The sequence below is a fragment of the Helianthus annuus genome, chromosome 8 (assembly GCF_002127325.2).
Source record: "Helianthus annuus cultivar XRQ/B chromosome 8, HanXRQr2.0-SUNRISE, whole genome shotgun sequence".
NCBI lineage: Eukaryota > Viridiplantae > Streptophyta > Magnoliopsida > Asterales > Asteraceae > Helianthus > Helianthus annuus.
Window position 1 is genome coordinate 889,192 of NC_035440.2, and position 23,546 is coordinate 912,737.

The window sequence follows — 23,546 nt, forward strand, 5'->3', positions numbered from 1 at the left end:
GTAGGGTACATTTGGAACAACGTACAAAACGAACCTAACGACCACATGCCGGATGATTAGGATTTTATTATTTTTTAAGTTCTTAGGATTTTTATTTTTTTTAAACTTATGTAATGTTTGTTTTTTAAATATTAATAAATTTATTTTTTGTAACTTATGTAATATTTGTTTTTTCTAAAAGGTAGATAAATTTAAAAAAAAAATAATAATATGGTGGGGTAGGATCATCCTCCTTTTCTAGTGATTATGATGTGGCGTTTACGGATCATCATTCAAGGAAGGACCATCACCGTACCACATAGCCTCGTTTAACTCAAATAGTTCATTACGTTAGGGCATGTTTGGCTAAGCTTATTTAAGTCAAAAAAGACTTTTGGGAAAATGACTTTTTGAAAATGAGTTTTTAAAAAAAGTGTTTGGATTAGCTTATGTGGTGGGAAAAGCCAATAAGTTTGTTTTTTAAAAAGTGTTTGGCTTAGCGTATTGATGTAAAATGACTAAAAGGGGCATTCTTTCATAAGGGATGTTAAAAAATAAGGGGTATATTGGTAATTTGTTGTTTGAAAAACTATAAGCTGATTAAGAAGTCACAATCTCTTAACTTTTCAAAAACTCCTTTTCCTTCGTATGAAAAAGTCATTTTAAAAAGCATTTTTCCGTCAAACACTCTGCTTATTAACTTTTTGATAAGTCAATAAGCCAATAAATTGATTCGAAAAGCTTAATCCACTAAACTTGAAACAAGTGGGATCGAACTTGACTCTCCTCCTCTGAGAACTCAACTTCCTGCCACAAGTGGGGATTTAAAGGGTGGTGATAAAAGGAACGGGTGCAGTTGGATACACGTCCTCGGCGATTGGAACGCTAATTCTGTTCGATACCTGTTACCACCACCACCACCACCAATCGTCAAGTCAACTACAGAGTAAGATTTCTTTTTTTTTTCTTCGTGTAAATAGGCAGGTCTTCATTTTTAGCTATTTGATACCTTGGATCTGTGTGTAATCTTGAAAATGAATGGATGATATCTTTAGCTATAACAATAAAAAACATTGTATGTAATCTATACGAATAACCAAGAAGAGTCGGATGTTGTATCGCTTTCCACCAAATCTATCTCAGCTTCACCAACCGCCACTTATTTTACTTTACAATATCATATTATTGATATTAACAATAATAATCCCTATTAATTTCAGTCTCATTTTGTATCTTCTCCGCCACTGATCTACGTCGCCGCCGCCAAGCCGACTCCGCCACCGCAGCGTGGTTCTAGTTTCATACTTACGATCCACCGCTTTCGCCGCTACGACTGCAGGTATTCAACCTAGATTTCTGATGTTCTGATACAGTATATGTGTGCTGTGAATATATTAATATTACTGCTAGTTTAACCAGCATTTCGACCTGCAAATTCATCCTCAGGAAGTTCCGGTAACTAGGTATACGCCTGAGAATGAAAAGTTGAATCTAAGTAGTTTGAATTTAGTAAATCTGATTCAAAACTTCACTAATGTAGTTTCGGTTTTAATATGCGCGTATCAGGAGCGCATAATACTAAACCTAGATTTAATTAAAACATTGAAATCTGTTTCGGAACTTCACCAATGTAGTCTCCGTATCTAAACACGCGCATCAGGAGCGCATAATGCTAAACCTAGATTTAAGTAAGCATTAAAATCTGTTTCGGAACTTCACTAATGTAGTCTCGGTTTTAAATTGCGCGCATCAGGAGCTCATAATGCTAAACCTAGATTCAACTAAGCATTTAAATCTGTTTCGGAACTTCACAATGTAGTCACGGTTTTAAAATGCGCGCATCAGGAGCGCATAATGCTAAACCTAGTTTAAGTAAACATTAGTGTGTGCATATATGGATATATCTAAGTAATCTAGATTTGGGGCTGTTTGTTTACCCCTTAATGAGGCTCTTAATGGTTCAGACCTCTTACTGGTTCAGCACTTAATGGTTCAGACTGCTTGTTTCAGGAGCAGATGTCTGAATGGTTCAGACATTTGCCTCTGAATGGTTAAGACTTAAGACCTCTAATCTGAATTGGTCAGTCATTTGTCTTTGAATGGTTGAGCATTATATAGGCTCTTAATGGTTCAGACCTCTTACTACCTCTTACTGGTTTATTACTTGTTTAGGTCTGAATGGCCCCAATAAGAGGCAAGCCTCTGAACCGGTCAGAGGCAAGGTGTTTAGTTCATCAAAAAGCACCTCTTAATGAAACCCATTCAGATCTGAATGGTTCAGATACTTTTGAGATCTGAATGAAACTTGTTACCTGTATACCCTTATGCCCTACCAATCTCTTCTTCCACATGTGCATCTTCTTCCCCTCCTCTTCTTCCACTGTCTCCTCCACACAGCCGCCCTCTTGCCCGATTCAGAGCCTCCCTCAACATACGTTCTCATCTTTCTCCTCCACGGCTGTCGTCTCCCCTCCACTCCTCCTCCACAGCCGCCGTCTCCTCCACTGCTCCGCCACATAACAGCCGCCTCCTCCTCCTCCTCCTCCTCCTCTGCTCCTCCACATCACAGCCGTCTCCTCCACTGCTCCGCCACATCACAGCCGTCTCCTCCTCCTCTGCTCCTCCACAGCACCGCCTCCTCCTCTGCTCCTCCACACGGCCGACCTTCACACTGCCACCGTCCTTCACATTTGCAGGTGTGTTAATTATTTGAGGTGTTTGTTTGTTGATTGTTTGTGGCTTATGTTTATAGGTTTTAGCCCTAATCTTTCATTGTTCATGCTCTGTTCAAGAGTTTCAGTATAATACTTCCAGTATTATAGTTTAGAAGGTGTTTGTTTGTTGATTATATATAAAGGGGTAGGATTATATGGTCTTTAGGATTACAATTTCAGTATTATAGTTTAGAATTTGAAATTTTGTATGGGGTTTTATGGTCTTTATATTATATTGGTCATTCAGACGTGCAACCAAACAACACTTTACTTATTCCGCACTTATTGGTTCAGAGCCACTTAACCATTCAGACCTCTTATTCATTCAGCACTTATTGGTTCAGACGTTGCCAAACAGCCCCTTAGCTGTTGTATCGCTTTCCACCAAATCTATCTCAGCTTCACCAACCGCCACTGATTTTACTTTACAATATTATATTATTAATATTAACAATAATAATCCCTATTAATTTCAGTCTCATTTTGTAGTCACGCCCATCTTCTCCGCCACTGATCTCCGTCGCCGCCGCCAAGCCGACTCCGCCACCTCATACTTACGATCCACCGCCTTCGCCGCTACGACTACAGGTATTCAACCTAGATTTCTGATGTTCTGTTACAGTATATGTGTGCTGTGAACATATTAATATTACTGCTAGTTTAACCAGCATTTCGACCTGCAAATTCATCCTCAGGAAGTTCCGGTAACTAGGTATACGCCTGAGAATGAAAAGCTGAATCTAAGTAGTTTGAATTTAGTAAATCTGATTCAAAACTTCACTAATGTAGTTTTAGTTTTAATATGCGCGCACCAGGAGCGCATAATACTAAACCTATATTTAATTAAAACATTGAAATCTGTTTTGGAACTTCACTAATGTAGTCACGGTTTTAAAATGCGCGCATCAGGAGCGCATAATGCTAAACCTAGTTTAAGTAAACATTAGTGTGTGTGTATATAATACTAAAATTGATAGCCGGATATACTGTGAAGAGATTTAGGGTATGTTTGGCAGAAGTAGCCGGTGGCTGGTGGCTGTGGCTGGTAGCTGATAGCTGTAGCTGGTAGCTAGTAGCTGTAGCTTTTGAGATATATTTGGTGTTTGGCAGAGTAGCTGTAGTTTTTAATAAAATGTATAAAATGACCAAAATGGACATAACTAAAAATTAAAAAGTTGGTGAATTAAAAAGTTTATTATCTTTAGAGGTTAAAATAGTCATTTTTTCCATAAAAGCTTGTGGCTCCTTCTAAACGCTACTAGTAGAAGCGTTCAACCAAAAGCTTCAAGCTCCTTCAACCAAACAAGGTTTTTTTTTTGAGTGGGAACTTTTTTTAAAAGCTTAAAGCTAGAAGCTACTAAAAGCTCCTAAAAGATCCATGCCAAACATACCCTTAATGCTGACACGCCACGTGTCATTTTTTGGAATCGTTTATTATGATAAGGATTTTCTGATAGTCTGAATGCGTTATTGTTAACTGTGAATTCGAAATCTTGTTATTATGAAAGTGGGCAAGGTATTTTGCTTTTTTGTGATATCACTTGTAAATTTGTTGCTGACTTGTTGTAGATGGTGTTCGACTGTTCGTATATACTTTGTGAGTTTGTGGTTTATTTAGAGTGAGTGTGCTGTTTTTTTATACAGAATCTTGTAAATACGCTGGACACATAGGCTTTGTGGAACCAACCATCATTGATTTATTAGGTTCAAAATGAACTTCACTCTATGCTCAAACCCTTCGGAAATGATCTCCCCTTGTTTGGAAAGACCAAAAAGCATGATAAGCATAAATAGATCAATGTCCACATCATCATCAATCAGGGCTAGTGACCTGGCCAACAAAGACGGTATCCAAGTGTCTAGTCATGATGCTAGAAAGGCGGTGCTTTCACGTCAATGTCAACTGGAAGGGACACGTTTAATGGGGAAGCCAAGACAGAAGTTGGAGTTTATTAGGACATTGTTGATTGACAACTATGACAGCTACACATACAATATATACCAAGAGTTATCCGTTACTAATGGAAGTAAGCTCTCTCTATATTTCTCAGCTTGTGCGTTTATATAACCAGAGATAATATAAAAAATGTGTAATAAGTTTTTTTGATGTTTTGTAGTACCTCCTGTTGTGGTGCGGAATGATGAATGGACATGGGAGGAGGCGTGTTATTACATTTATGAAGAGAGAGCGTTTGACAACATTGTTATATCACCAGGTCCAGGATCACCAGCTTGCCCCACTGATATAGGTAAGATATCATGTTCGCCATATGCACTACTTAAATCATTTTGTAACTCGTAATGTGTCATGTAGTATCCTTGTGGGACCAAATCTATTAATTAGGAAACGTTGGATTATATCATCCTGATTTTCTTCATTGTGTAACATGTGATATGCCCATAGTTGTTAATAGCGGCTATAGCGACCGCTATAGCGCGCTATGTAGGCTTGCGACCAAGTGTCGCTATATGGGTCTTAGCGACGAATAGCGAAGTTAGCGACAGTTAGTTTTTTTCTTTTGAGTTAATTACTGTTTTCGTCCCTGTGGTTTGTCAAAAATCACTATTTCAGTCCATTAGTTTAAAAATTGCGATTTCAGTCCCCGTGGTTTCACTTTCGTAACCATTTCAGTCCCTGTGGTTTCACTTTCGTAACCATTTCAATCCATTATTCTGTTAAGTACAGGGACTGAAATGGTTATGAGGTGGACTGAAATGGTTACGAAAGTGAAACCACAGGGACTAAAGTCGCAATTTTTAAACTAATGGACTGAAATAGTGATTTTTGACAAACCACAGGGACGAAAACAGTAATTAACTCTTTTTTTTTTAGTTTTTCACCTCTCGTTTGGGCCATTTTTTAATACAAAAAAAACTGCATAATCTGCTTAAAAAAGTTAAATTGTGCAAAAAACTGGCCCACGCGGCCTGGGTTTTCGGAGCTGCATTCGTGTCCGCAGGACGTGCGGGCATGCACGAGTTCAATTAAATTCCAATTCAGAAACTCATTTTTTGCACCCCCCGCGCGCGGGTAGGACTTGTGGTAAAACATGTCATAAAGCTACAATGGAGTAGTAAAGACTTTACCTTATAAACAACCACTAACTTTCTTCACACGCCAATGTGGGACAAAGTATTTACCACCTTTTGAGACTTTCATTCACACACCCAACATATAAGTCCTAAACTTTTGCTACTAACTATTAGTTTTTGTTAAATATACATGTAAAATAGCATATATACAAGGGTATTTTGATGTAATATACATATAAAAATTTTCAAAAATCTTTTTCTAGTGTAATCGCTATTTATAAAATAGCCGTCGCTATTTGTCGCTGTTCGCTACGTAGCCTATAGGTGCCTTGTCGCTATTCGCTATCGACAACTATGGATATGCCAAGTAACAATGATTATCTATCCACTGGTTGTTCACTTTCTAAATAATGTCGATTATGTTGGTACTACTGTTGATTTCTCACACTTTTGGAGTTTTGGTACGAGTTGAGCATAGCGTAAATTCTGTTATCTACCATATTGACGGGGCTTTCTTGGGACTTTGCAGGAATTTGTCTTAGGTTGCTGGTAGAGTGTGCAGACATTCCAATCTTGGGTGTCTGTCTTGGACACCAGGTATGTTTTTCAAGTGCTGCTCTTCATCAGATCTAATTGTTTATGTGGTTGAAGTATGTTCACATTTGGTTTGTGGTCTGACAGGCCTTAGGATATGTGCATGGTGCAGAGGTCATTCACGCCTTTGAACCTGTCCATGGACGTCTAAGGTATGTAAACTTTAGTAGTCATTTCCATCATGCAAATTGACAACAATGTTGCATTTTGCTTTGGCTATTTCGGTCACTTTCTCTATAATTGCGAGGTTTCTCTGGTCAGTATATTAACTTCAGTTCTCCTTTTTAGTGAAATTCAGCATAATGGATGCAGCCTGTTTCATGGTATTCCTTCCGGCACAAATTCTGGTTTTAAGGTACATGTATAATTCAACATGCATAATTTCCTTAGTTGGGACTTGACAGAAAGACCTTATGTTATGCATAGACATGGCCTATGTTCCACAAATGACAAAAAATAAACAATAAAGTAGAATTTAACATTGAAATATAGAAAGCGGTTTTTGTACTCATTCTAAAGAATCAGTATAATATATTAATTAAAAGAATATAAAAAAACACCCAATTTTATATGTAAAGTCCCTCAACATAATTTTGACAATCTCTATAAACATGAAAAGGTCCCTCAACTTAATTTGTTATATTAAAGTCCACACCCTGGTGTAGAAAGCATGTACTTGTGAAACTTATTTTAAATGTTGACCTGTCACCTCCCAAATTTGATAAAGTGTAATTTTGTTATTATTTTGCACACAAAAGCTATATAATCTTATTTTGACGAATTAAAAGTTAACGGGACATTATTTTAAGGGAAATTGGCCTGTAATAATCCCACCTAGACCTTATTGGCCATTAATAATCCCACCTCAGAATATTCCCCCCACCAGTCCCACCTTTCACCTATTTTTCCTACAATGGCCCCCCGTTAAAAAAACTTAACGGAGTTAAGCTTTTTTCCAAATTACAAACAGATTTTTTAGGGCTTTTGATTAGAACGACGATACGAGTCCATTGAAGTAAAACTTGCCTCGAAACGGTGCTCCAAACGATGAAAACAACGCTTCAATTCGGGTGTTTAAATTTTCAATTAACCAAAATCAAGTCACTTGGAGCACCATTTCGAAGTAAGTTTTACATCAATAGACTCGTATCATCGTTCTGATCAAAACCCCTAAAAATTCTGTTTGTAATTTGGAAAAAAGCTTAACTCCGTTAAGTTTTTTTAACGGGGGACCATTGTAGGAAAAATAGGTGCAAGGTGGGACTGGTGGGGGGAATATTCTGAGGTGGGATTATTAATGGCCAATAAGGTCTAGGTGAGATTATTACAGGCCAATTCCCCTTATTATTTTTTTTTCACAAGTACATGCATTCTAGAATCTAGACAAGTGTAGGGACTTTAATATAACAAAATAAAGTTGAGGGACTTTTTATGTTTTTTTGACATGTTTAGGGAGGATCAATATTTCAAAAACTCAAAATTATGTTGAAGGAGCTTTTTTTTTTTGAAAAATGAGAAAGTATGTTGGTTTTGTATGATATTAACTCTTTATCAAAACAGTGGTTCATAAGTGATAGCTTATGGAGCATTCTGATGACTATGGTTTGTGAATGGACGCAGGTGGTTCGGTATCATTCCCTTATAATAGATGCAAAATCACTTCCAACGGAACTCATACCTTTAGCATGGACATGTGAAGGTATGAAGGTTCTCATGGGCATCATGCACTCCACACGACCTCATTACGGTTTGCAGGTGGGCTGCCTTCATCTTTCTTTGCATTACCATTTAATAATATTCACCACACTTGTGACCTAAATCATATTAACCGCAGTTTCATCCCGAGAGCATTGCCACATGTCACGGGAGTCAGATATTTAAAAATTTCAGGGATATTACTCAAGATTTTTGGTCCATTAGTGAGAGCAAGTTACAATACAATAAAGGTAATCTACTAAGTTAAATAACCATTTACTCAATGTCTTGTTAGGGTCCTTAAAGCATATGTTCATGTATATATAAATAATCCCTATATTGGCACCTGAATCGTGTTGTTATTAGCACTGAGCAGTAAACTTTACTTAGCATGCATGCAGGTGGGAAATGGAAGCTGGCGGTTTAAAAAAGACTCTCCGAGTGCATACATGTCGGTTTTCAATACAAACATGTACAAGATGGTACAATCGTCGAATACGAGCAATGGGATCAAGCTTTTGAGATTGCAATGGAGAAAACTCGAGAAGTTATCTTGTCAAGTTGGTGGTGCAAAAAACATATTTCTCAACTTGTTTGGAGATGACAAGGCTGGAAACACCTTTTGGCTCGATAGCTCCTCTACAGAAAAGGTATCTCTGTTATAAAGTCGGTAGTATTTATTAATATAGAGTAAAATGGCATTTTTTTTTCGCATCTGGATCCAAAAGGTTTGAAATCTTGCCATTTTCATCCAGCTCGTTACCTCCATTCATTTGTCTCCGTTAAGTAGGGGTGTAAACGAGCCGAGCCGAGCCCGAGCTCGACCAGGCTCGAGCTCGGCTCGTTAGGTTTTTATGAAGCTCGAGCTCGAGCTCGGCTCGGTTCGAGCCTACTTCTTTGAGCTCGAGCTCGGCTCGCGAGTAAAACCCAAAGCTCGAGCTCGGCTCGAACTATTTTGAGAACAACCTTAAACGAGTAAAAAGCTCGGCTCGAGCTCACTTCAACATCGCTTAAACGAGCCAAAGCTCGGCTCTAGCTCGGCTCATCAATGTTATCATCATTATTAATATATTATATATAAAAAATTAAAATTTTGTATGGGCTCGTTTAGGCTCGCGAGCCTAAACAAGCTTTGTATTTCAGGCTCGAGCTTGGGCTCGATAACAAAACGAGCTCTATTTCAGGCTCGAGCTCGGGCTCGGGCTCGTTAAGGCTCGGCTCATTCGAGCTTTTAACCGAGCCGATCACGAGTAGCTCTCGAGCCTCTGGGCTTGTTTACACCCCTACTGTTAAGCCAGGGGTATTTTTGTCTTTTTTGCTAACTTAAAGGGCAATTCTAAATGCTTGTACATAAACTTAAAGGGTTTTTCGTCTCCATTATGCTAAATGCTTGTACATAAACCAAAAAAGACTGAATTGCCCTTTAAGTTAACAAAAATATGGAAATATCCCTGACTTAACGGAGAAAAATGGATGGAGTTAATGAGCCGGATGAAAATGGCAACGATTTCAATCTTTTTGGATCCAGATGCAGAAAAACAGACCTTTGGACGAAAGTCCCAACACTGACCAAACCTCAGGGACGAAAATGGCATTTTACCCTTTAATATATCTACTAGATGTTTGCTTATTATGCAGAGGAGGGCAAGATTTTCGTTTATGGGTGGAAAAGGTGGGTCCCTTTGGAAGCAGATAACATTCAGATTGTCAGACCCAAGGTTTGTTTGAATAAACACCATTACCGCCTTACCGGTCTGTTGTTCTGTTACGGTTTTGATCTAGTTTGAATTAGGGATGAGCATATGCCACCGAATACCGATCCCGTACCGATCCCGTACCGATCCCGATCGGTATACCGATCGGTATCCACTTTTTGGCGTTTTCGGTATCGGTACGGTACGGTATCGGTATTATACCGATACCGATCCTCAAAATACGGTATAATACCGTACCGATACCTAACCGACATGTTTCGGTATCGGTATCGGTATCTAGTTTGGGTGAAATTCGGGATCGGTATTAGGCGGTATCGGTATCGGTTCGGTATCGGATACCGATATGCTCATCCCTAGTTTGAATTACATTTTTGCTTCTTTCTTTCTTTCTTTCTTTCTTTCAGTAAGGTTACATGTACAAATGGAGGTCATATTACAGTTGAAAATGCTCAAGGGTTATCTACAACCACATTTTTGGAAGATGGTTTTTTCCATTTTATGAATAAGGTATCAAGGATAAATTCTCGACTCACTCTTTCATCATATATACTCACTATTTATCATTTTTGATTGTCAGGAACTTCAATCTATCCGTTATGATGAACACGATTATGAAGGATTACCATTCGAGTTTCATGGTGGTTACATTGGCTATCTTGGATATGGCCTGAAAGTTGAATGCGGTGTACCGTATAATCGTCACAAGGCGGAAACGCCAGACGCATGTTTCTTCTTTGCAGACAATCTTATAGTCATCGATCATTCCAACGATGACGTCTACGTTCTCTCTATACATGATCAAACCACAAAAACAACTATGTGGTTAGATGATGTGGAGCAAAAGCTAATTACCATGAAAGAAACTTCTGCTCTCGAAACCGTACCGTCTCAAACGTCTGTCCGTGCTATCTTGATGAACAACACTGGCTTCGTTGTCGATAAAACTCAAGAGCAATACATACAAGATGTGGAGAAATGTCAGAAATTTATTAAAGACGGAGAAAGCTACGAGTTGTGCTTCACAACTCAGATGAGAAAGAAAATTGGAGACGTTGATCCTTTGGGGCTTTATCTCCACCTTAGAGATAAAAATCCCGCACCGTACGCTGCGTGGCTTAATTTTTCGAAAGAGAATTTGTCTATTTGCTGCTCTTCACCTGAGCGATTCTTACGCTTAGATAGAGACGGTATTCTCGAAGCAAAACCTATCAAGGGTACTATCGCTCGCGGCTCAACGCCTACCGAAGACGAGATGCTTAGATCACAACTGCAACACAGGTATTGTAACTTTACAAACTTGATTCGGGTTGAAATGGGCCGCCGGGTTGGGTTTTTTTGACCCACTAATATTTCTCGTCTTTTTTAAAAAAAGAGTAAACTGCCAAAATGGTCCCTGAGGTTTAGTCACTTTTGCCACTTTAGTCCAAAACTCAAACCTTTTGAATTTGGGTCCCTATGGTTTCGATTTTGTTGCCATTTTCATCCAAAATCAAAATCTGGTCAGATTTTTCAGTTAACATCCAGCTTTTTTGTCTTTTCCCTCCCTTTTAATGAAGAGCAAAATGGTCAGATTTTTTAATTTGTTATAATAAAATGTCAAAAGACCATTTTGCCCTTCATTAAAAGGGAAAAAAAGACAAAAAAAAACTGGATGTTAACTGAAAAGTCTTACCAAGTTTTGATTATGGATGAAAATGGCAACAAAATTGAAACCACAGGGACCCAGCTTAAAAACAATTATATGTATATATAAATTAATTAGAGTAAAGTGCACAGATGGACCCTGTGTTTTACTAAATTTTTTATTTTGTCCCTAACTTTTTAGAAGTACACGGATTTAGTCCCCAACTTTTTCCAAAAGTACATGGATGGTCCCTGTGATTTGCACTTTTAATCATTTAGTCCCTAACTTAGACATGCCAAAACCTTTAGAGTTGCTGGCTGGGGACTAAATGCGTTACAAAGTGCAAACCACAGGTCCGTTTACTTTTGAAAAGATAGGGACCAAATCCAAAATATTGATAGACCACATGGACCATCCGTGTACTTTACTCAATTAATTAATTAAATAATAAACGAGTCGAGCTCGAGCTCTTCTAAGTTAAACAAGCTCGAGCTCGGCTCATTTAGACCCGTAGTTTGGTGTAGGAAGATGAACCTTAATGAATCCTTCATCTATCAACAGTGAAAAGGATCAAGCAGAAAATCTGATGATTGTTGACCTGCTAAGGAACGACCTAGGTCGTGTGTGTGAACCGGGGTCGGTCCATGTTCCCCATCTCATGGAAGTCGAATCATACGCAACCGTCCACACCATGGTAAGCACGATACGCGGAAAGAAACGGTCAGATCTAAGTGCAATAGATTGTGTTCGAGCAGCATATCCTGGCGGCTCAATGACCGGTGCACCCAAATTAAGATCGATGGAACTTCTCGATTCTCTTGAAAGTTGCTCCAGAGGGATCTACTCCGGCTGCATCGGCTTCTTTTCTTACAACCAAACATTCGATCTCAACATTGTTATACGAACCGTGGTGGTTCACCAGGGTGAGGCTGCGGTTGGTGCAGGTGGTGCCATTGTTGCTCTTTCGAGTCCCGAACAAGAGTACAAAGAAATGGTTTTAAAAGCAACGGCTCCGGTCAATGCTGTGGTTGAGTTTGAACATATATCACATTCCTTGGAACAATAGGTCATTTTTACATACTGTCACACTTATACACACACTATTTGCAGCCGTTTGAAGCCCGACACAAAGTATGAACTGGGAAATCTCGGACGCCAGATGTGCGGATCATCGGTTTCCTAGATTATAGCTATAGTGAATTGATTCAAGATGGTACTTGTATGTTATTGTCTAGTTTGCGACTTGTTTCTTTCTAAATTGTCGTCTCATTTGATTAAGCCTTTTGTTATAGTTTGAAATACCATACTTCGAAAGCTAAATGGGTTTGTGGCGGGGCAAGCGGTACTGAAAGCAGAGTCAAAGAAGGTGGAAAAGCACGCGAAAGCTTGTGAGGATAATCAGCATGCCTTTGTCCCCCTGGCGTTTGACACGTTCAGCTCCTTGGCGCCGGAGGCAGTTCGGTTCTTGTCTAGAGTTCAGCGTGTGGTCCACAACAACTTTTCGACCCCTCAGGGGCGTGGCTTTGTTTTTAGTAGATTAGGGTTTTCTATTCAGAAAGGGATGGTGGCGCAGTTTGTGATCCTTAATCCTTATGTAATTTGCCCTGATGATTGGAATGAAATAAAAATATCTATTTTCCTTGAAAAAAAAATCAGGAGTTAATAGATACATCATACATATGAGGATACTAAGAATGAAGTGTATTTGCTAAAACTAGAGTATGAGAAAGAAAAATTATCTTTTTAAGATAAAATCATAAAATTTTCGGTTTTGGTTCAAACAGACGAACCCGCATAAAACCCGAACCGAGCCCGGGTGGCCACATAATCAGCAAAAAAGTCCAATGTTGTGTTGCTCGCGTTGAAAAGAAAAATTGTGGAGTTTCGAGCAGAAATATCCGTGGAGACGTGGGGTATGCAGACTTTCAGTCTCTGAGGTGTACAACCACATATGCAAAGTGTATAACATGTAATGCATAAGGCTATGGGGTGTTCTCCATCTCAACGCCACGTCACTCTCTCCTTCCACATCATCTTCCTTTCCTCATCTAAGACCATACGGTGTGGAGGGGCATGCGCCATAATAGTGGCGTGGTGAAAAAAATAAAGGGGTGTGAGAAGGGGCGTGGAAGAGGGACGTTATTCGACACGTGTCACACACTTATTATTATTATTATTATTATTATTATTATTATTATTATTATTATTATTATTATTATTATTATTGTTATATTTATAAATTATATAAAATCTATTAAATTTAAATAAACCCCAATATGTTTTGACTTGTCAGACTCGTCATAGACCTATTCGATCACCCGATTCCGTATTTACGTGAATAACTAGTTTTAATATTATAAAATATATAAACTAGTCAAATCGGGTTAAACCCTTTCAAAATCACTTCAAATCAGAATGCTTGGTTAATAAACCCCTATTACACGAGGCCTTGCACTCGAACGGGTAAACACACATTCTATCTGGTCTACCCTTAATCTAGCGAAACCAAGCGTATTCTAAAGTTAACCGATCGAAGTCAAAGACTTACGAATGACCCGTTAACATTCTAACGGATAATATTTCAGTTCATTCTAGACTAGAAAGCCTCCGGTAAATTGCTCCCAGACTGATACACTTTGAATACGGTTGGGCTATTCGGATTAGTTACATTGTTTAATAAGGACTCACACAAAAGACTTTGGATATGACATTAGCCACTTGATCGGGTATTGCAAAAGGGCTAATATTGTCATAGAAATGCAATATCCGTTTTAAACCGTAATGCTTGAGAACATTAAATACTTGGGGGTTAATACGACCGTGTGTGGGCGTCCCGACTCCTTTAAATGAAAATGACCATGACATAAGCGCGGGCTGTCAACATACACCCGACGGACGCAAATAATAAATATGGTGTGTCTATTAACCATGCACCGGCCTTTGATTACTGATATGGTGTTAAACACATATCCTTTCCCTAGTATTTTGTACAGTATTTTAGTTAATTTGTATTTGTTTTTGTATTATTTTGGCTTATACTTAGTTGTATATGGGTTTTATAGGTGTTCGTGTGCAGATGAAACAAGATAATACATTTATGGTTTCAGTTGGCATTGATTCTCTTATAATTGGATCTTTGTATTTGAATATCACATGTGTGTGTTCAGTTGACATTGCTTCTCTCATAATTGAATCTTAGTATTTGAATATTACATGACTAAGAATGATAAATTTTTTGGGGATATCATCATAATGTTAAATATGGATTTATAATTTTCTCTAAGTAGGAGAGGAAGAATGTTGAATAACCCGTAGCAATCGTAAACGCAAATGTATTTCCTGAGAAATTGCTAGGATTACCACCAAAGCGTAAGGTGGAATTTAAAATAAACATGTTACTGGGTACGTCACTGATTGCCAAAACCCAATACGGAACGACACCAACGAAAATAAATAAGCTGAAGATACAGTTGGATGAACTGTTAAAGAAAGGATTTACATGAATGAGTTCTTCATTATGGCGAGCTTAGATTTTGTTTACTAAGTAGAAGGATGATGGATTAACAAGAACTAAACATGAAATCAATTAGATGGATGGAACCCTTAAGCAATTAAAATTATGAAATCTATGAGGACGGAGCCAACCTTGTCTAAAAAATAGTTTGTGCTTTCAGGTTTAGGTTTGACGTTTAAGTTGATCCAATAAGTCAATTGTTAGAACTTGAGTTAGTATAATAAACGACCGGCAAAGTGTTACAAATATGTGAAAGTTTGAAAACGGCTAGAGATAGACAAAAGGAATTATACTAACAAAAGGATAAAGCCGTTGGAATTTAATATTGGAGATAAAGTATTGTTAAAAATATCACATTGGAAAGGTGTTGCCTGATCTGGAAAGAAAAGAAGTTAAATCCACATTTTGTTGGACAAACATAAATTTTGATGATAATCAAAACAACAGCTTAAGCCACAATTACCGGAAGAAACGAATAGTGTCACACCCCGATTTCCACGTGTCTCACCGGTGGGCCCGGTGGGGGATTACCGTGACGATGTTGGCAACAATATAGTCAAACCACACAATTATATAAATGCACAGCGGAAGCTTAAAGATAAATATATACTTCAACCTCTGGTTGTAATATCAAATGTATTACAGAAGTCGAATATATCCACAGCGGATCAAAAATAATAAAATATTGTTCATTCAGATACGGCATCGAGTTTGCGAGACTATTCGTGATGCTTAGGAAGCTTATACCAGCCAATTTCGTGTAGTACCTGCACTTAATCTTTTTGGGGAAAATACGTCAGTTTACACTGGTAAATACATTCAACTGACACATTTGAAAATGTTTATTTAAAATTGATTTGAATGCACAAGGCACAAACTCTTTTATAACTTGGGAAAATTATTAAAATCTTGTGAACGTTTTACATGTTCTTTTATGCGTTCAGTAGCCCGGGTCGTGCCGGGTTAAAGATTTATAGACACACCACATTGCGTAAAACCGTAGTATAAAAACCATCGGCTACGTCTTTTAATTTAATGTCGACAATATATACCGGGTGTACGCCTACACCGGGATGTCGATGGTCGTGGCCATTTCGTAAAATGATGCCAAGGATATCCGGGACAACGGTCATTAAACCCCCCAAAAGGCTTTTAAGAAACAAAACTGTTTAAATGAGCCGATCATATTATTTAATTAACCACCTAAGCGATGGAAAAATATAATGCTCAATCAAGCGGTATTAACATACCATAACCCAAGCCCATATAGGGGAAATAAGTTAAAGTATTTACCTTTGCAAGTATATATCCTTAATTCGATTAAATCGCCGACAGCTTTTACCGGGGCTCCTAATCTGGAACGAAGGTTTTAATTAACCTCTTAGAATCCTAACGGGTCCTCATATTGGCCGTAGCCTAGACCGGTTGGTTCTGATCTATGAATATGGTTTAATCGCGCGAAAAGACGAAAACCGAGAATGGAGTGTGATTCTGACCCAACAAGTTCAGAGACTTGTTTTATATGGGTTTATGGTTCACACTCTGGATTTTGGGGTTCAAATAATATTATTTGAACCGTATCGGCTAATTTATGAAAACTAGTTTCATAAGCCGAACCGTGCGCGCAATAGGCGAAACGGTTAACCATGAGAGTCCTACGCTTATTTCCTAAGTCAATATGCCTTAAAGAGGTTGTGGTATCAGTAGGATACCTTCCGTGATGCCCGTAACGAGTTTTAGTTAATATTACGCCCCGTAGGGGTTTTTCGGTCATTTTAAAGACTTTTAAAGAGCTTTTCGAGTTCTACAGGAAATCTGAGTTTCCCGAACAGCTTATAAAGCTTAAAATACTTTATTTATTATTTGGAACCGGTAGCAACTGGAATCGGGTCAAAAGACCTTGTAGAACTCATGTTTTGGCCGAAAAGGGCATATTCGGTATTTACCGAACCGTAGCCATAACCGCAGGTTATGAGCAAGGTAAAAATTATTAAAAATCTTTAAAATTCCCAAAATATTATTTTAATACAGTGGGTAAAAGTTTTGGTGGCGAAATCTGGGTTTAGATAGGCGTTATGCTAATTGCGCCGTTTATTACAAAAGTTTACTTTAATTGCGCTATTTAGCATAACTCTCACTCTAGACCTCGGATTGACGTGAAACTTTAAGGACATGCTTATAATTTAATAAGCAAGGTTCTGGTCCGTTCACGTGTCCGAAATACTCGTTTTATTTTCAAAATGGCGTTACGGTCAACTTTTAGGCGATTAACGGAAATGCGCAAAAGACTCGGATAACTCATGAACCGATCACAGAGGTTTATACCATCATGTAACCTGGTCCTAAGAGAGTCCTAAGGCATATCTATACCTTACTAAAACGGGTCAGAACTGAAGTCAAAGCAAAAGTCAAACTTTTGCGACATTCGGCTCCGAACCGGGTCAATATAGCAAACGGTCGATTCAAACGAGCGCAAACAAGTTTATATACTTACTATCATGTTTTATGAACATCAAAACAGGTTTCATAACGTATACATTACAGATTATGTAGAAAATGGCAAAATGACTTTCTGTTGACTTTTTAAGTGCGCGTTTGACTCGATATTTGACATAGTTAGAGTGGTGATCAGAGGGAACCCTTTTAGGGGTTTATTACCCACATAAATACCAACTCAAAACTACTTTTGATTCGTCATAAGACTGAACCATCACTGATTTATTTTAAAGTCAAACCGTATTTACGACGGTTTGGTTTTTAGCTATTTACTAAGGAAATGTGAAACCACAAAGGGTTAGATCACTTACAGAAGCTTGAAGGAAGACTTAAGAACACAGAGGAATGCTTGAGAGCTCTTGAAATGATCAGATGAGTGTGTTTGAGGTGTGGTGAACTTATGAGCCAAGTGTGGCTATTTATAGTGTTTACAAGGCCATTAGATCATCACAACACATGCTACAAGTGATCATGGATGATGGGCAGGTGCTCCTAAGTGATATGGGTCGAGCATAGGGTGCCCATGCCTCATTTATTGGTTGTTGGTCGTTCAAAGGCTCCAAAAGGCAAGTAGTTACAAGTTTTCTGCATCTGGGCGTCCCACGCGGCCCGCATGGGAGTTCCCATGCATTTTTACGCGGGCCGCCTGAGTTTAAGAAATCAGGCGTGTAAATGAGGAGGCTCGCGGCCCGCCTCAACTTATGCCTAAACCTCACGCGGGCCGCGAGAGGTTATATTTTCTGAATTCTTAAATCTTTTGTAATGATTAACAGAATCTGGCAATTAATAACGAAATCTTTCGTAATGATTTACCTGACCTTTCGGGTTTGAAGGGGTAACTTTGCGGTTTGGCCCTCGGTTAATTACAACTAAGGACCTCGTGTTATTTACCCGCGTTGTTAAGTCCCCGGTTTGTTTATTAATTATTCAGAAAGCCTTAACTTTCATTATTGACGCTTTTAACCCTTCTCATACGAATTCGATCATATCTTTCTCGTTTTAAAACGGAACTTCGTGGAATTTATACACTATATTCTAGTGAGCGTATAATACTGTTACGAAGCCTTGGGAACGTTAAAGGGTCACTCAGAGGTATAATTAAACATGTTGACACAGTTAACCCCTGTAGCTCGTAATCTCTCACTTTCTTCCGCGTTTCGCTTCCGTACGATCTATGATTCATTCGTTTGAAGGTTCAAGCATTATTTAGGGTTACTATACAGTATATTTACCCTTGTTGACATTTATAACCCTCGAATTTACATACTTTCAAGGTTTGTCAAAATTAGTCCTTTATTTATGATAGATGCCACGTGTAATCAAATGACACGTGTTAACACATTATTGGACACAAAATTTCGAGGTGTTACATCCTCACCCCCTTAAAATAAATCTCGACCCGAGATTTACTCAAATAAATAGGGGTACTTTTCTTTCATTGTGTCTTCGACTTCCCACGTATATTCGGGACCTCTACGAGCATCCCATTTGACCTTTACAATCGGTACGTGCTTTCTTCGAAGCTTCTTCACCTGTCGATCTTCAATCGACAAAGGTTTTTCTATAAACTTTAAGCTCTCATCTATATGCACATCTGTGTGTGGAATCACCAATGATTCATCGGCGAAGCACTTTTTGAGATTGCAGATGTGGAATACATTGTGAATTCCATTGAGCTCTTCAGGCAAGTTCAACTTATAGGCGACTGACCCGATACGTTCAATGACCTCAAAAGGTCCTATGTATCTCGGACTCAGTTTGCCCTTCTTGCCGAAACGCATCACCCCCTTCCAGGGTGATACCTTAAGCAACACTTTTTCACCTACTTCGAAGTGAAAATCCTTACGTTTTGGATCAGCGTAGCTTTTCTGCCTATCGCGGGCAGCCTTGAGACGTTCCCGGATCTGGACAATCTTGTCCGTTGTCTGGAAAACAATCTCTGGTCCTGATAATTGGACCTCTCCTACTTCCGCCCAGCAAACAGGCGATCTACATTTCCTACCGTATAATGCCTCGAAAGGCGCAGCCTTTATGCTGGTGTGGTAGCTATTATTGTAGGAGAATTCGATCAGGGGTAGATTCTTATCCCAGTTACCGCCTAAATCGATTGCACATGCACGAAGAATGTCTTCTAGCGTTTGGATAGTACGCTCACTTTGACCGTCCGTCTGTGGATGGTAAGCCGTACTAAAGTTTAAACGCGTGCCCAAAGATTGCTGGAAACTCTTCCAGAAATGAGACGTGTACCTGGTATCCCTATCGGAGATAATAGTCACAGGTATGCCGTGTAAGGCTACAATCTTATCAACATAAAGTTGGGCTAACATATCGGAGCTATACGTCTCCTTGATGGGTAGAAAATGAGCTGATTTAGTCAGCCTATCGACTATGACCCATATTGTATCGCTTCCCTTCCTGGTTTTGGGTAACTTGGTTATGAAGTCCATAGTTACGCATTCCCACTTCCACTCGGGAAGCTCAGGCTGTTGTAGCAAGCCGGACGGCTTTTGGTGCTCGGCTTTGACTTGAGCACAAGTCAAGCACTTTGCTACGTGGGCGGCCACAGACTTTTTCAAGCCTATCCACCAATAATTTGCCTTTAAATCTTGATACATTTTGTCTGCACCAGGATGGCATATTCATAAAACGGGTCACAAATTCGTATCATATATAATGGCATAACCCGGCTTTTCCTATCATATTCCTCACACAATCACAGAAACAAAAGGCGATTAGGGTTTTCTCCCTACTTTTCCAATCAAACAATACAAGATCCAAGGTATATGTTCATCGAATAAAATTGTTTGTTTATTGTTGAATCTTGATCTTGATTTATTTGTTTCTGTTTGGTTTTCATCTTTCCTTCGATTTCTAATTCGTATCACTCGAAATCTTCAATAACAAGGTACGATCCGGATTTGTTACTATTAACATGTAGATGTTTTTTTTTCTTAAACATTATGTTGATTTTGTGATGTATATTGTCTGATTTGTATCCTTTCGTATCTAGGGTTTCATCATCTTCGAGCATATATATTTCTGGCTAATCTAATGACATCATTACCAAGGTACGGAATTAGTGTTTATCTAAATTCTTTTTACTTGATATCCATCTATCACTCTAACATGTTTTATTGTATCTATGTTTTTTGATTTTGATCTGTTTCGTGTCTAGGTTTTTTTACGTCTTGGAGCACAAATCTTTGATTCTGTTCTAATGGCTTCATCACCAAGGTATAAGATCTAAGGTTTATATGTGTTGTTTTCTTAAAAGTTTGCTTAGATTATATTTATTTATTATCGAATACATAATATTATGTATAAGGAACAATAGTAATTAGTAAACATCTGGAATGATTTATGTATAAAATTCTGTTATTTAAAATATGTAAATTTTATAAAGTATCATCTTCCGATTTGTTCCATAGATTTCCTCTTCCTATGGTAAAAGTTTGTATTGATTGATTCTTTTTTAGGGATTGTAAGTGTTTATCCATTGATTCTTTATTATGGTTTTAAAGATCTTTGTTATTTCAATAAATCTTAGTATGTTGTATATGTTTTTTTTTCAATTGAATCTTACTTTTGATCTTTATTTTTCCTTTATGTTTTTGATTCAGTGAGTTTATCTTCAATATGTTATATATTATTGATCTATTGTAATAGATATGATTGTTATCTCTCCCTTTAGTGAATGATTTTTCGTGTTAATGTTGTTTTTTTGCTTAAGGATTTGATATTGTGATCGATCATCGGATTATGATTGTTGTGGAATCTTTGCTCCACCTTTCTATAGTTTTGTTTTTTTATTTCATTATGTTGTCGAATCTTTGCTCCACCTTTCTATAGTTTTGTTTGAAGATTGCTTGAATATCATATGTGTTCTTGGAGTTTAATGGTTTGATCCTTGATGTTTGACAATTGAATTTCAGATCATGATAACGGTTCGGTGCTATCCATCTGTTTGTTACAAAATTATTATTGTTAATTGTTATTTACTTATTTAGAGGATATATAATAACTTTATTTTAAATTCAAAAATTTGATTTGGAGGATAATATGAAAGTAAACGATTTGGAGTTAATAACATTAATTGGATTTCCTTTTTAGGTTGGTTCAATGTACCTAGACATGTTAACAAAAAAATTTTCTATATAATTTTGATTAAATTCTTCCAACATATTATAGTAATTTTAAATTTTTTATTATATTTGACTTATTTTTAAATAAAGTTACATAAAATAGAAGTTGACTAAATTCATTTTTTTATAATTGTTAATTATCCTACTTTTTAATAACCTCTAATCAACAAGGTTTCTATATAACTAATTAGATTCAAATTATTCAATAATCAGATTAAAAACATTTACTGGTTGTTACCATATATGTTTTAAATCATTAAAATAATAGATACGGAATTGACTTTTGAACTTTCAGTGTATTTTAGATTATTATGTCCCTCTCAATCTGAGCGGTGTTGTGGCTTCCGGTTTACATCCTGTTGACCAGGTAACTTGCATGATTTTTTTTGTATTCATGAATGTATAATGGTCTATTAACTCCAAAACTGGGATAGCAAGAGTTGTATAACTAACATTACAATTCGGCTTACTAATATCACTGTCATAATAGCTTTCTTATTTTTCCGGGTCCAAAACTAAAAATAATCAATGGCCATCTTCTTCGAATCTGATTATCATCTTCGTCTCCAAGGTATGAATTTGTCTATTAATCCATTTTTTCTTTATTTTGTTAAGTTTTATCGGTAATCGTTTGTTTGTTGTATCTTGCAGCCGTTCATCTAGCCGTCGCTAGCTTCTACGTATTTTTTGGATTTCTACCAAGAAACTTGTATCTGATGTTGTTACAGCCTCTAATTCTTGCTAAAATCCCACATTTTGAGCGATGTGTCTCATTGTCAAGTTATATAAGGACATATATATGCTTATATATTACACCTGAAGTGTCATACTTCCTGAATCTCATTATCAAGTTATAAAAGGTCTCATTGAGTATCATAAAGTTTATTATTATACACACCGCTTTCAGATCTCATAAGGTACGTGTTCTTAAATCAGTATACATTTTTTGTATATTAGTTACTATGAAACGCGTGTTTACTATACTTGTTATTTATATGTCTTACTTTAAATGTTGTCATTTTTAGCGTTTTTTAACGATAATACCATTTTGTTGTTTATTACTTGGTGAACTAATAACGACTGTCGAATAAACAAAGCTAAAGTGTTTTACTTAACATCTCTTCATACTTTCGTTATGTGATAGATTATTTCACAAGAAGATATACTTTGCATTCTACAAAATGTCGTAGATACGTAAAAGTACGTCCGTATTGGTTAAGAATCTTCGTACACATAATATTAATGGTCAAACAAGGTTTGTGAATCCATTTTTGATGTTACTGAATACTTTTGTTTTCAATGTATTTTTGTGTATGTTACTAATAAATATTTTGTTTACGATAGGTACGGTGTTGTTGGATGACATGATATAATTGAAGCCGAACATATTTCATTAGGGGATGATTGTTTTTTCAATTGGTCTAAAACGAATTCGAGGTTATTGGTTACGAAACTCCAGCAAGTAGAAGTATAATAGGCTTTCAATTTATATTTCAAACCAGAAAAATGTATTTCTTTCATTATCTTTTCGGTTTTGTAACATATAGTTCGATGCTTCATTTTATTTTAATATTCAACCTCGGATTTCCCTAATAAGTTCACCTGTATAGTTTCTTTATGATCAGTAATGTAATTTCTTTTCTAAAAGTAAGAAACATATCATTTTTCAATACCGCGAAATTCGCGGGTATTAGCACTAGTGTAACTTAAAATTGTTCGTGTGTGTGGAGCCCACCTCTCTCGTTTGTAGTAGGTTTGGAACCCCGGACTTCATTTCCGACATGGCTTCGGTCCTTCTCCGCATCGTCCCTTGTCCGAATGTAGCACGTTTGAAATTTTCAAACGCTTCCAAGTGTGATGCGTTGTGAATGGTCTTATCACAAGGCAAACCCCAAAACGATTTAAAAAAAAACCTATAACCTAAAAGCTTGATTATCAAAATAACATATAACTTGAACCAATATAAAAAAGTTCATTTATCACACTATATATACTTTGTAGGATTTTCTTCTCTCAACTAGACAACTACGTTAAGAAAAG

General features: G+C 37.4%; 1 protein-coding gene across 8 annotated transcripts; it reads left to right on the forward strand.

The window, feature by feature from the left end:
* The first annotated feature begins 804 nt into the window (after positions 1-804).
* LOC110871679 (aminodeoxychorismate synthase, chloroplastic) lies at positions 805-12,996 on the forward strand. Of its 8 annotated transcripts, none has more exons than XM_035976297.1 (14): positions 805-925; positions 3,183-3,281; positions 4,338-4,720; positions 4,811-4,942; positions 6,256-6,323; positions 6,408-6,472; positions 6,609-6,675; positions 7,941-8,075; positions 8,155-8,266; positions 8,406-8,665; positions 9,654-9,733; positions 10,135-10,237; positions 10,308-11,008; positions 11,916-12,996. In XM_035976297.1, the coding sequence occupies exons 3-14, from the start codon at positions 4,405-4,407 to the stop codon at positions 12,418-12,420; spliced, it is 2,544 nt and encodes an 847-aa protein (XP_035832190.1). In that variant the 5' UTR covers positions 805-925; positions 3,183-3,281; positions 4,338-4,404; the 3' UTR covers positions 12,421-12,996. The 8 variants fall into 8 exon arrangements, 6 of the variants coding, with proteins under 6 accessions (XP_035832190.1, XP_035832192.1, XP_035832191.1 ...); XM_035976298.1 differs by lacking the exon at positions 805-925 and adding an exon at positions 1,300-1,318; XR_004864544.1 differs by lacking the exons at positions 805-925; positions 3,183-3,281 and adding an exon at positions 2,156-2,675 and having other exon boundaries at positions 11,916-12,573; positions 12,647-12,996.
* The last annotated feature ends 10,550 nt before the right edge of the window (positions 12,997-23,546 follow it).

What these genes read in the sequence shown, in the direction of transcription:
- LOC110871679 (XM_035976297.1), top strand. Translation starts at nt 4,405, where the DNA reads ATGAACTTCACTCTATGCTCAAACCCTTCGGAAATGATCTCCCCTTGT. An exon ending in CAAGTTACAATACAATAAAG is followed by an intron (nt 8,267 to 8,405) that starts GTAATCTACTAA and finishes AACTTTACTTAG; the next exon opens with CATGCATGCAGGTGGGAAAT. An exon ending in TTTTCCATTTTATGAATAAG is followed by an intron (nt 10,238 to 10,307) that starts GTATCAAGGATA and finishes TTTGATTGTCAG; the next exon opens with GAACTTCAATCTATCCGTTA.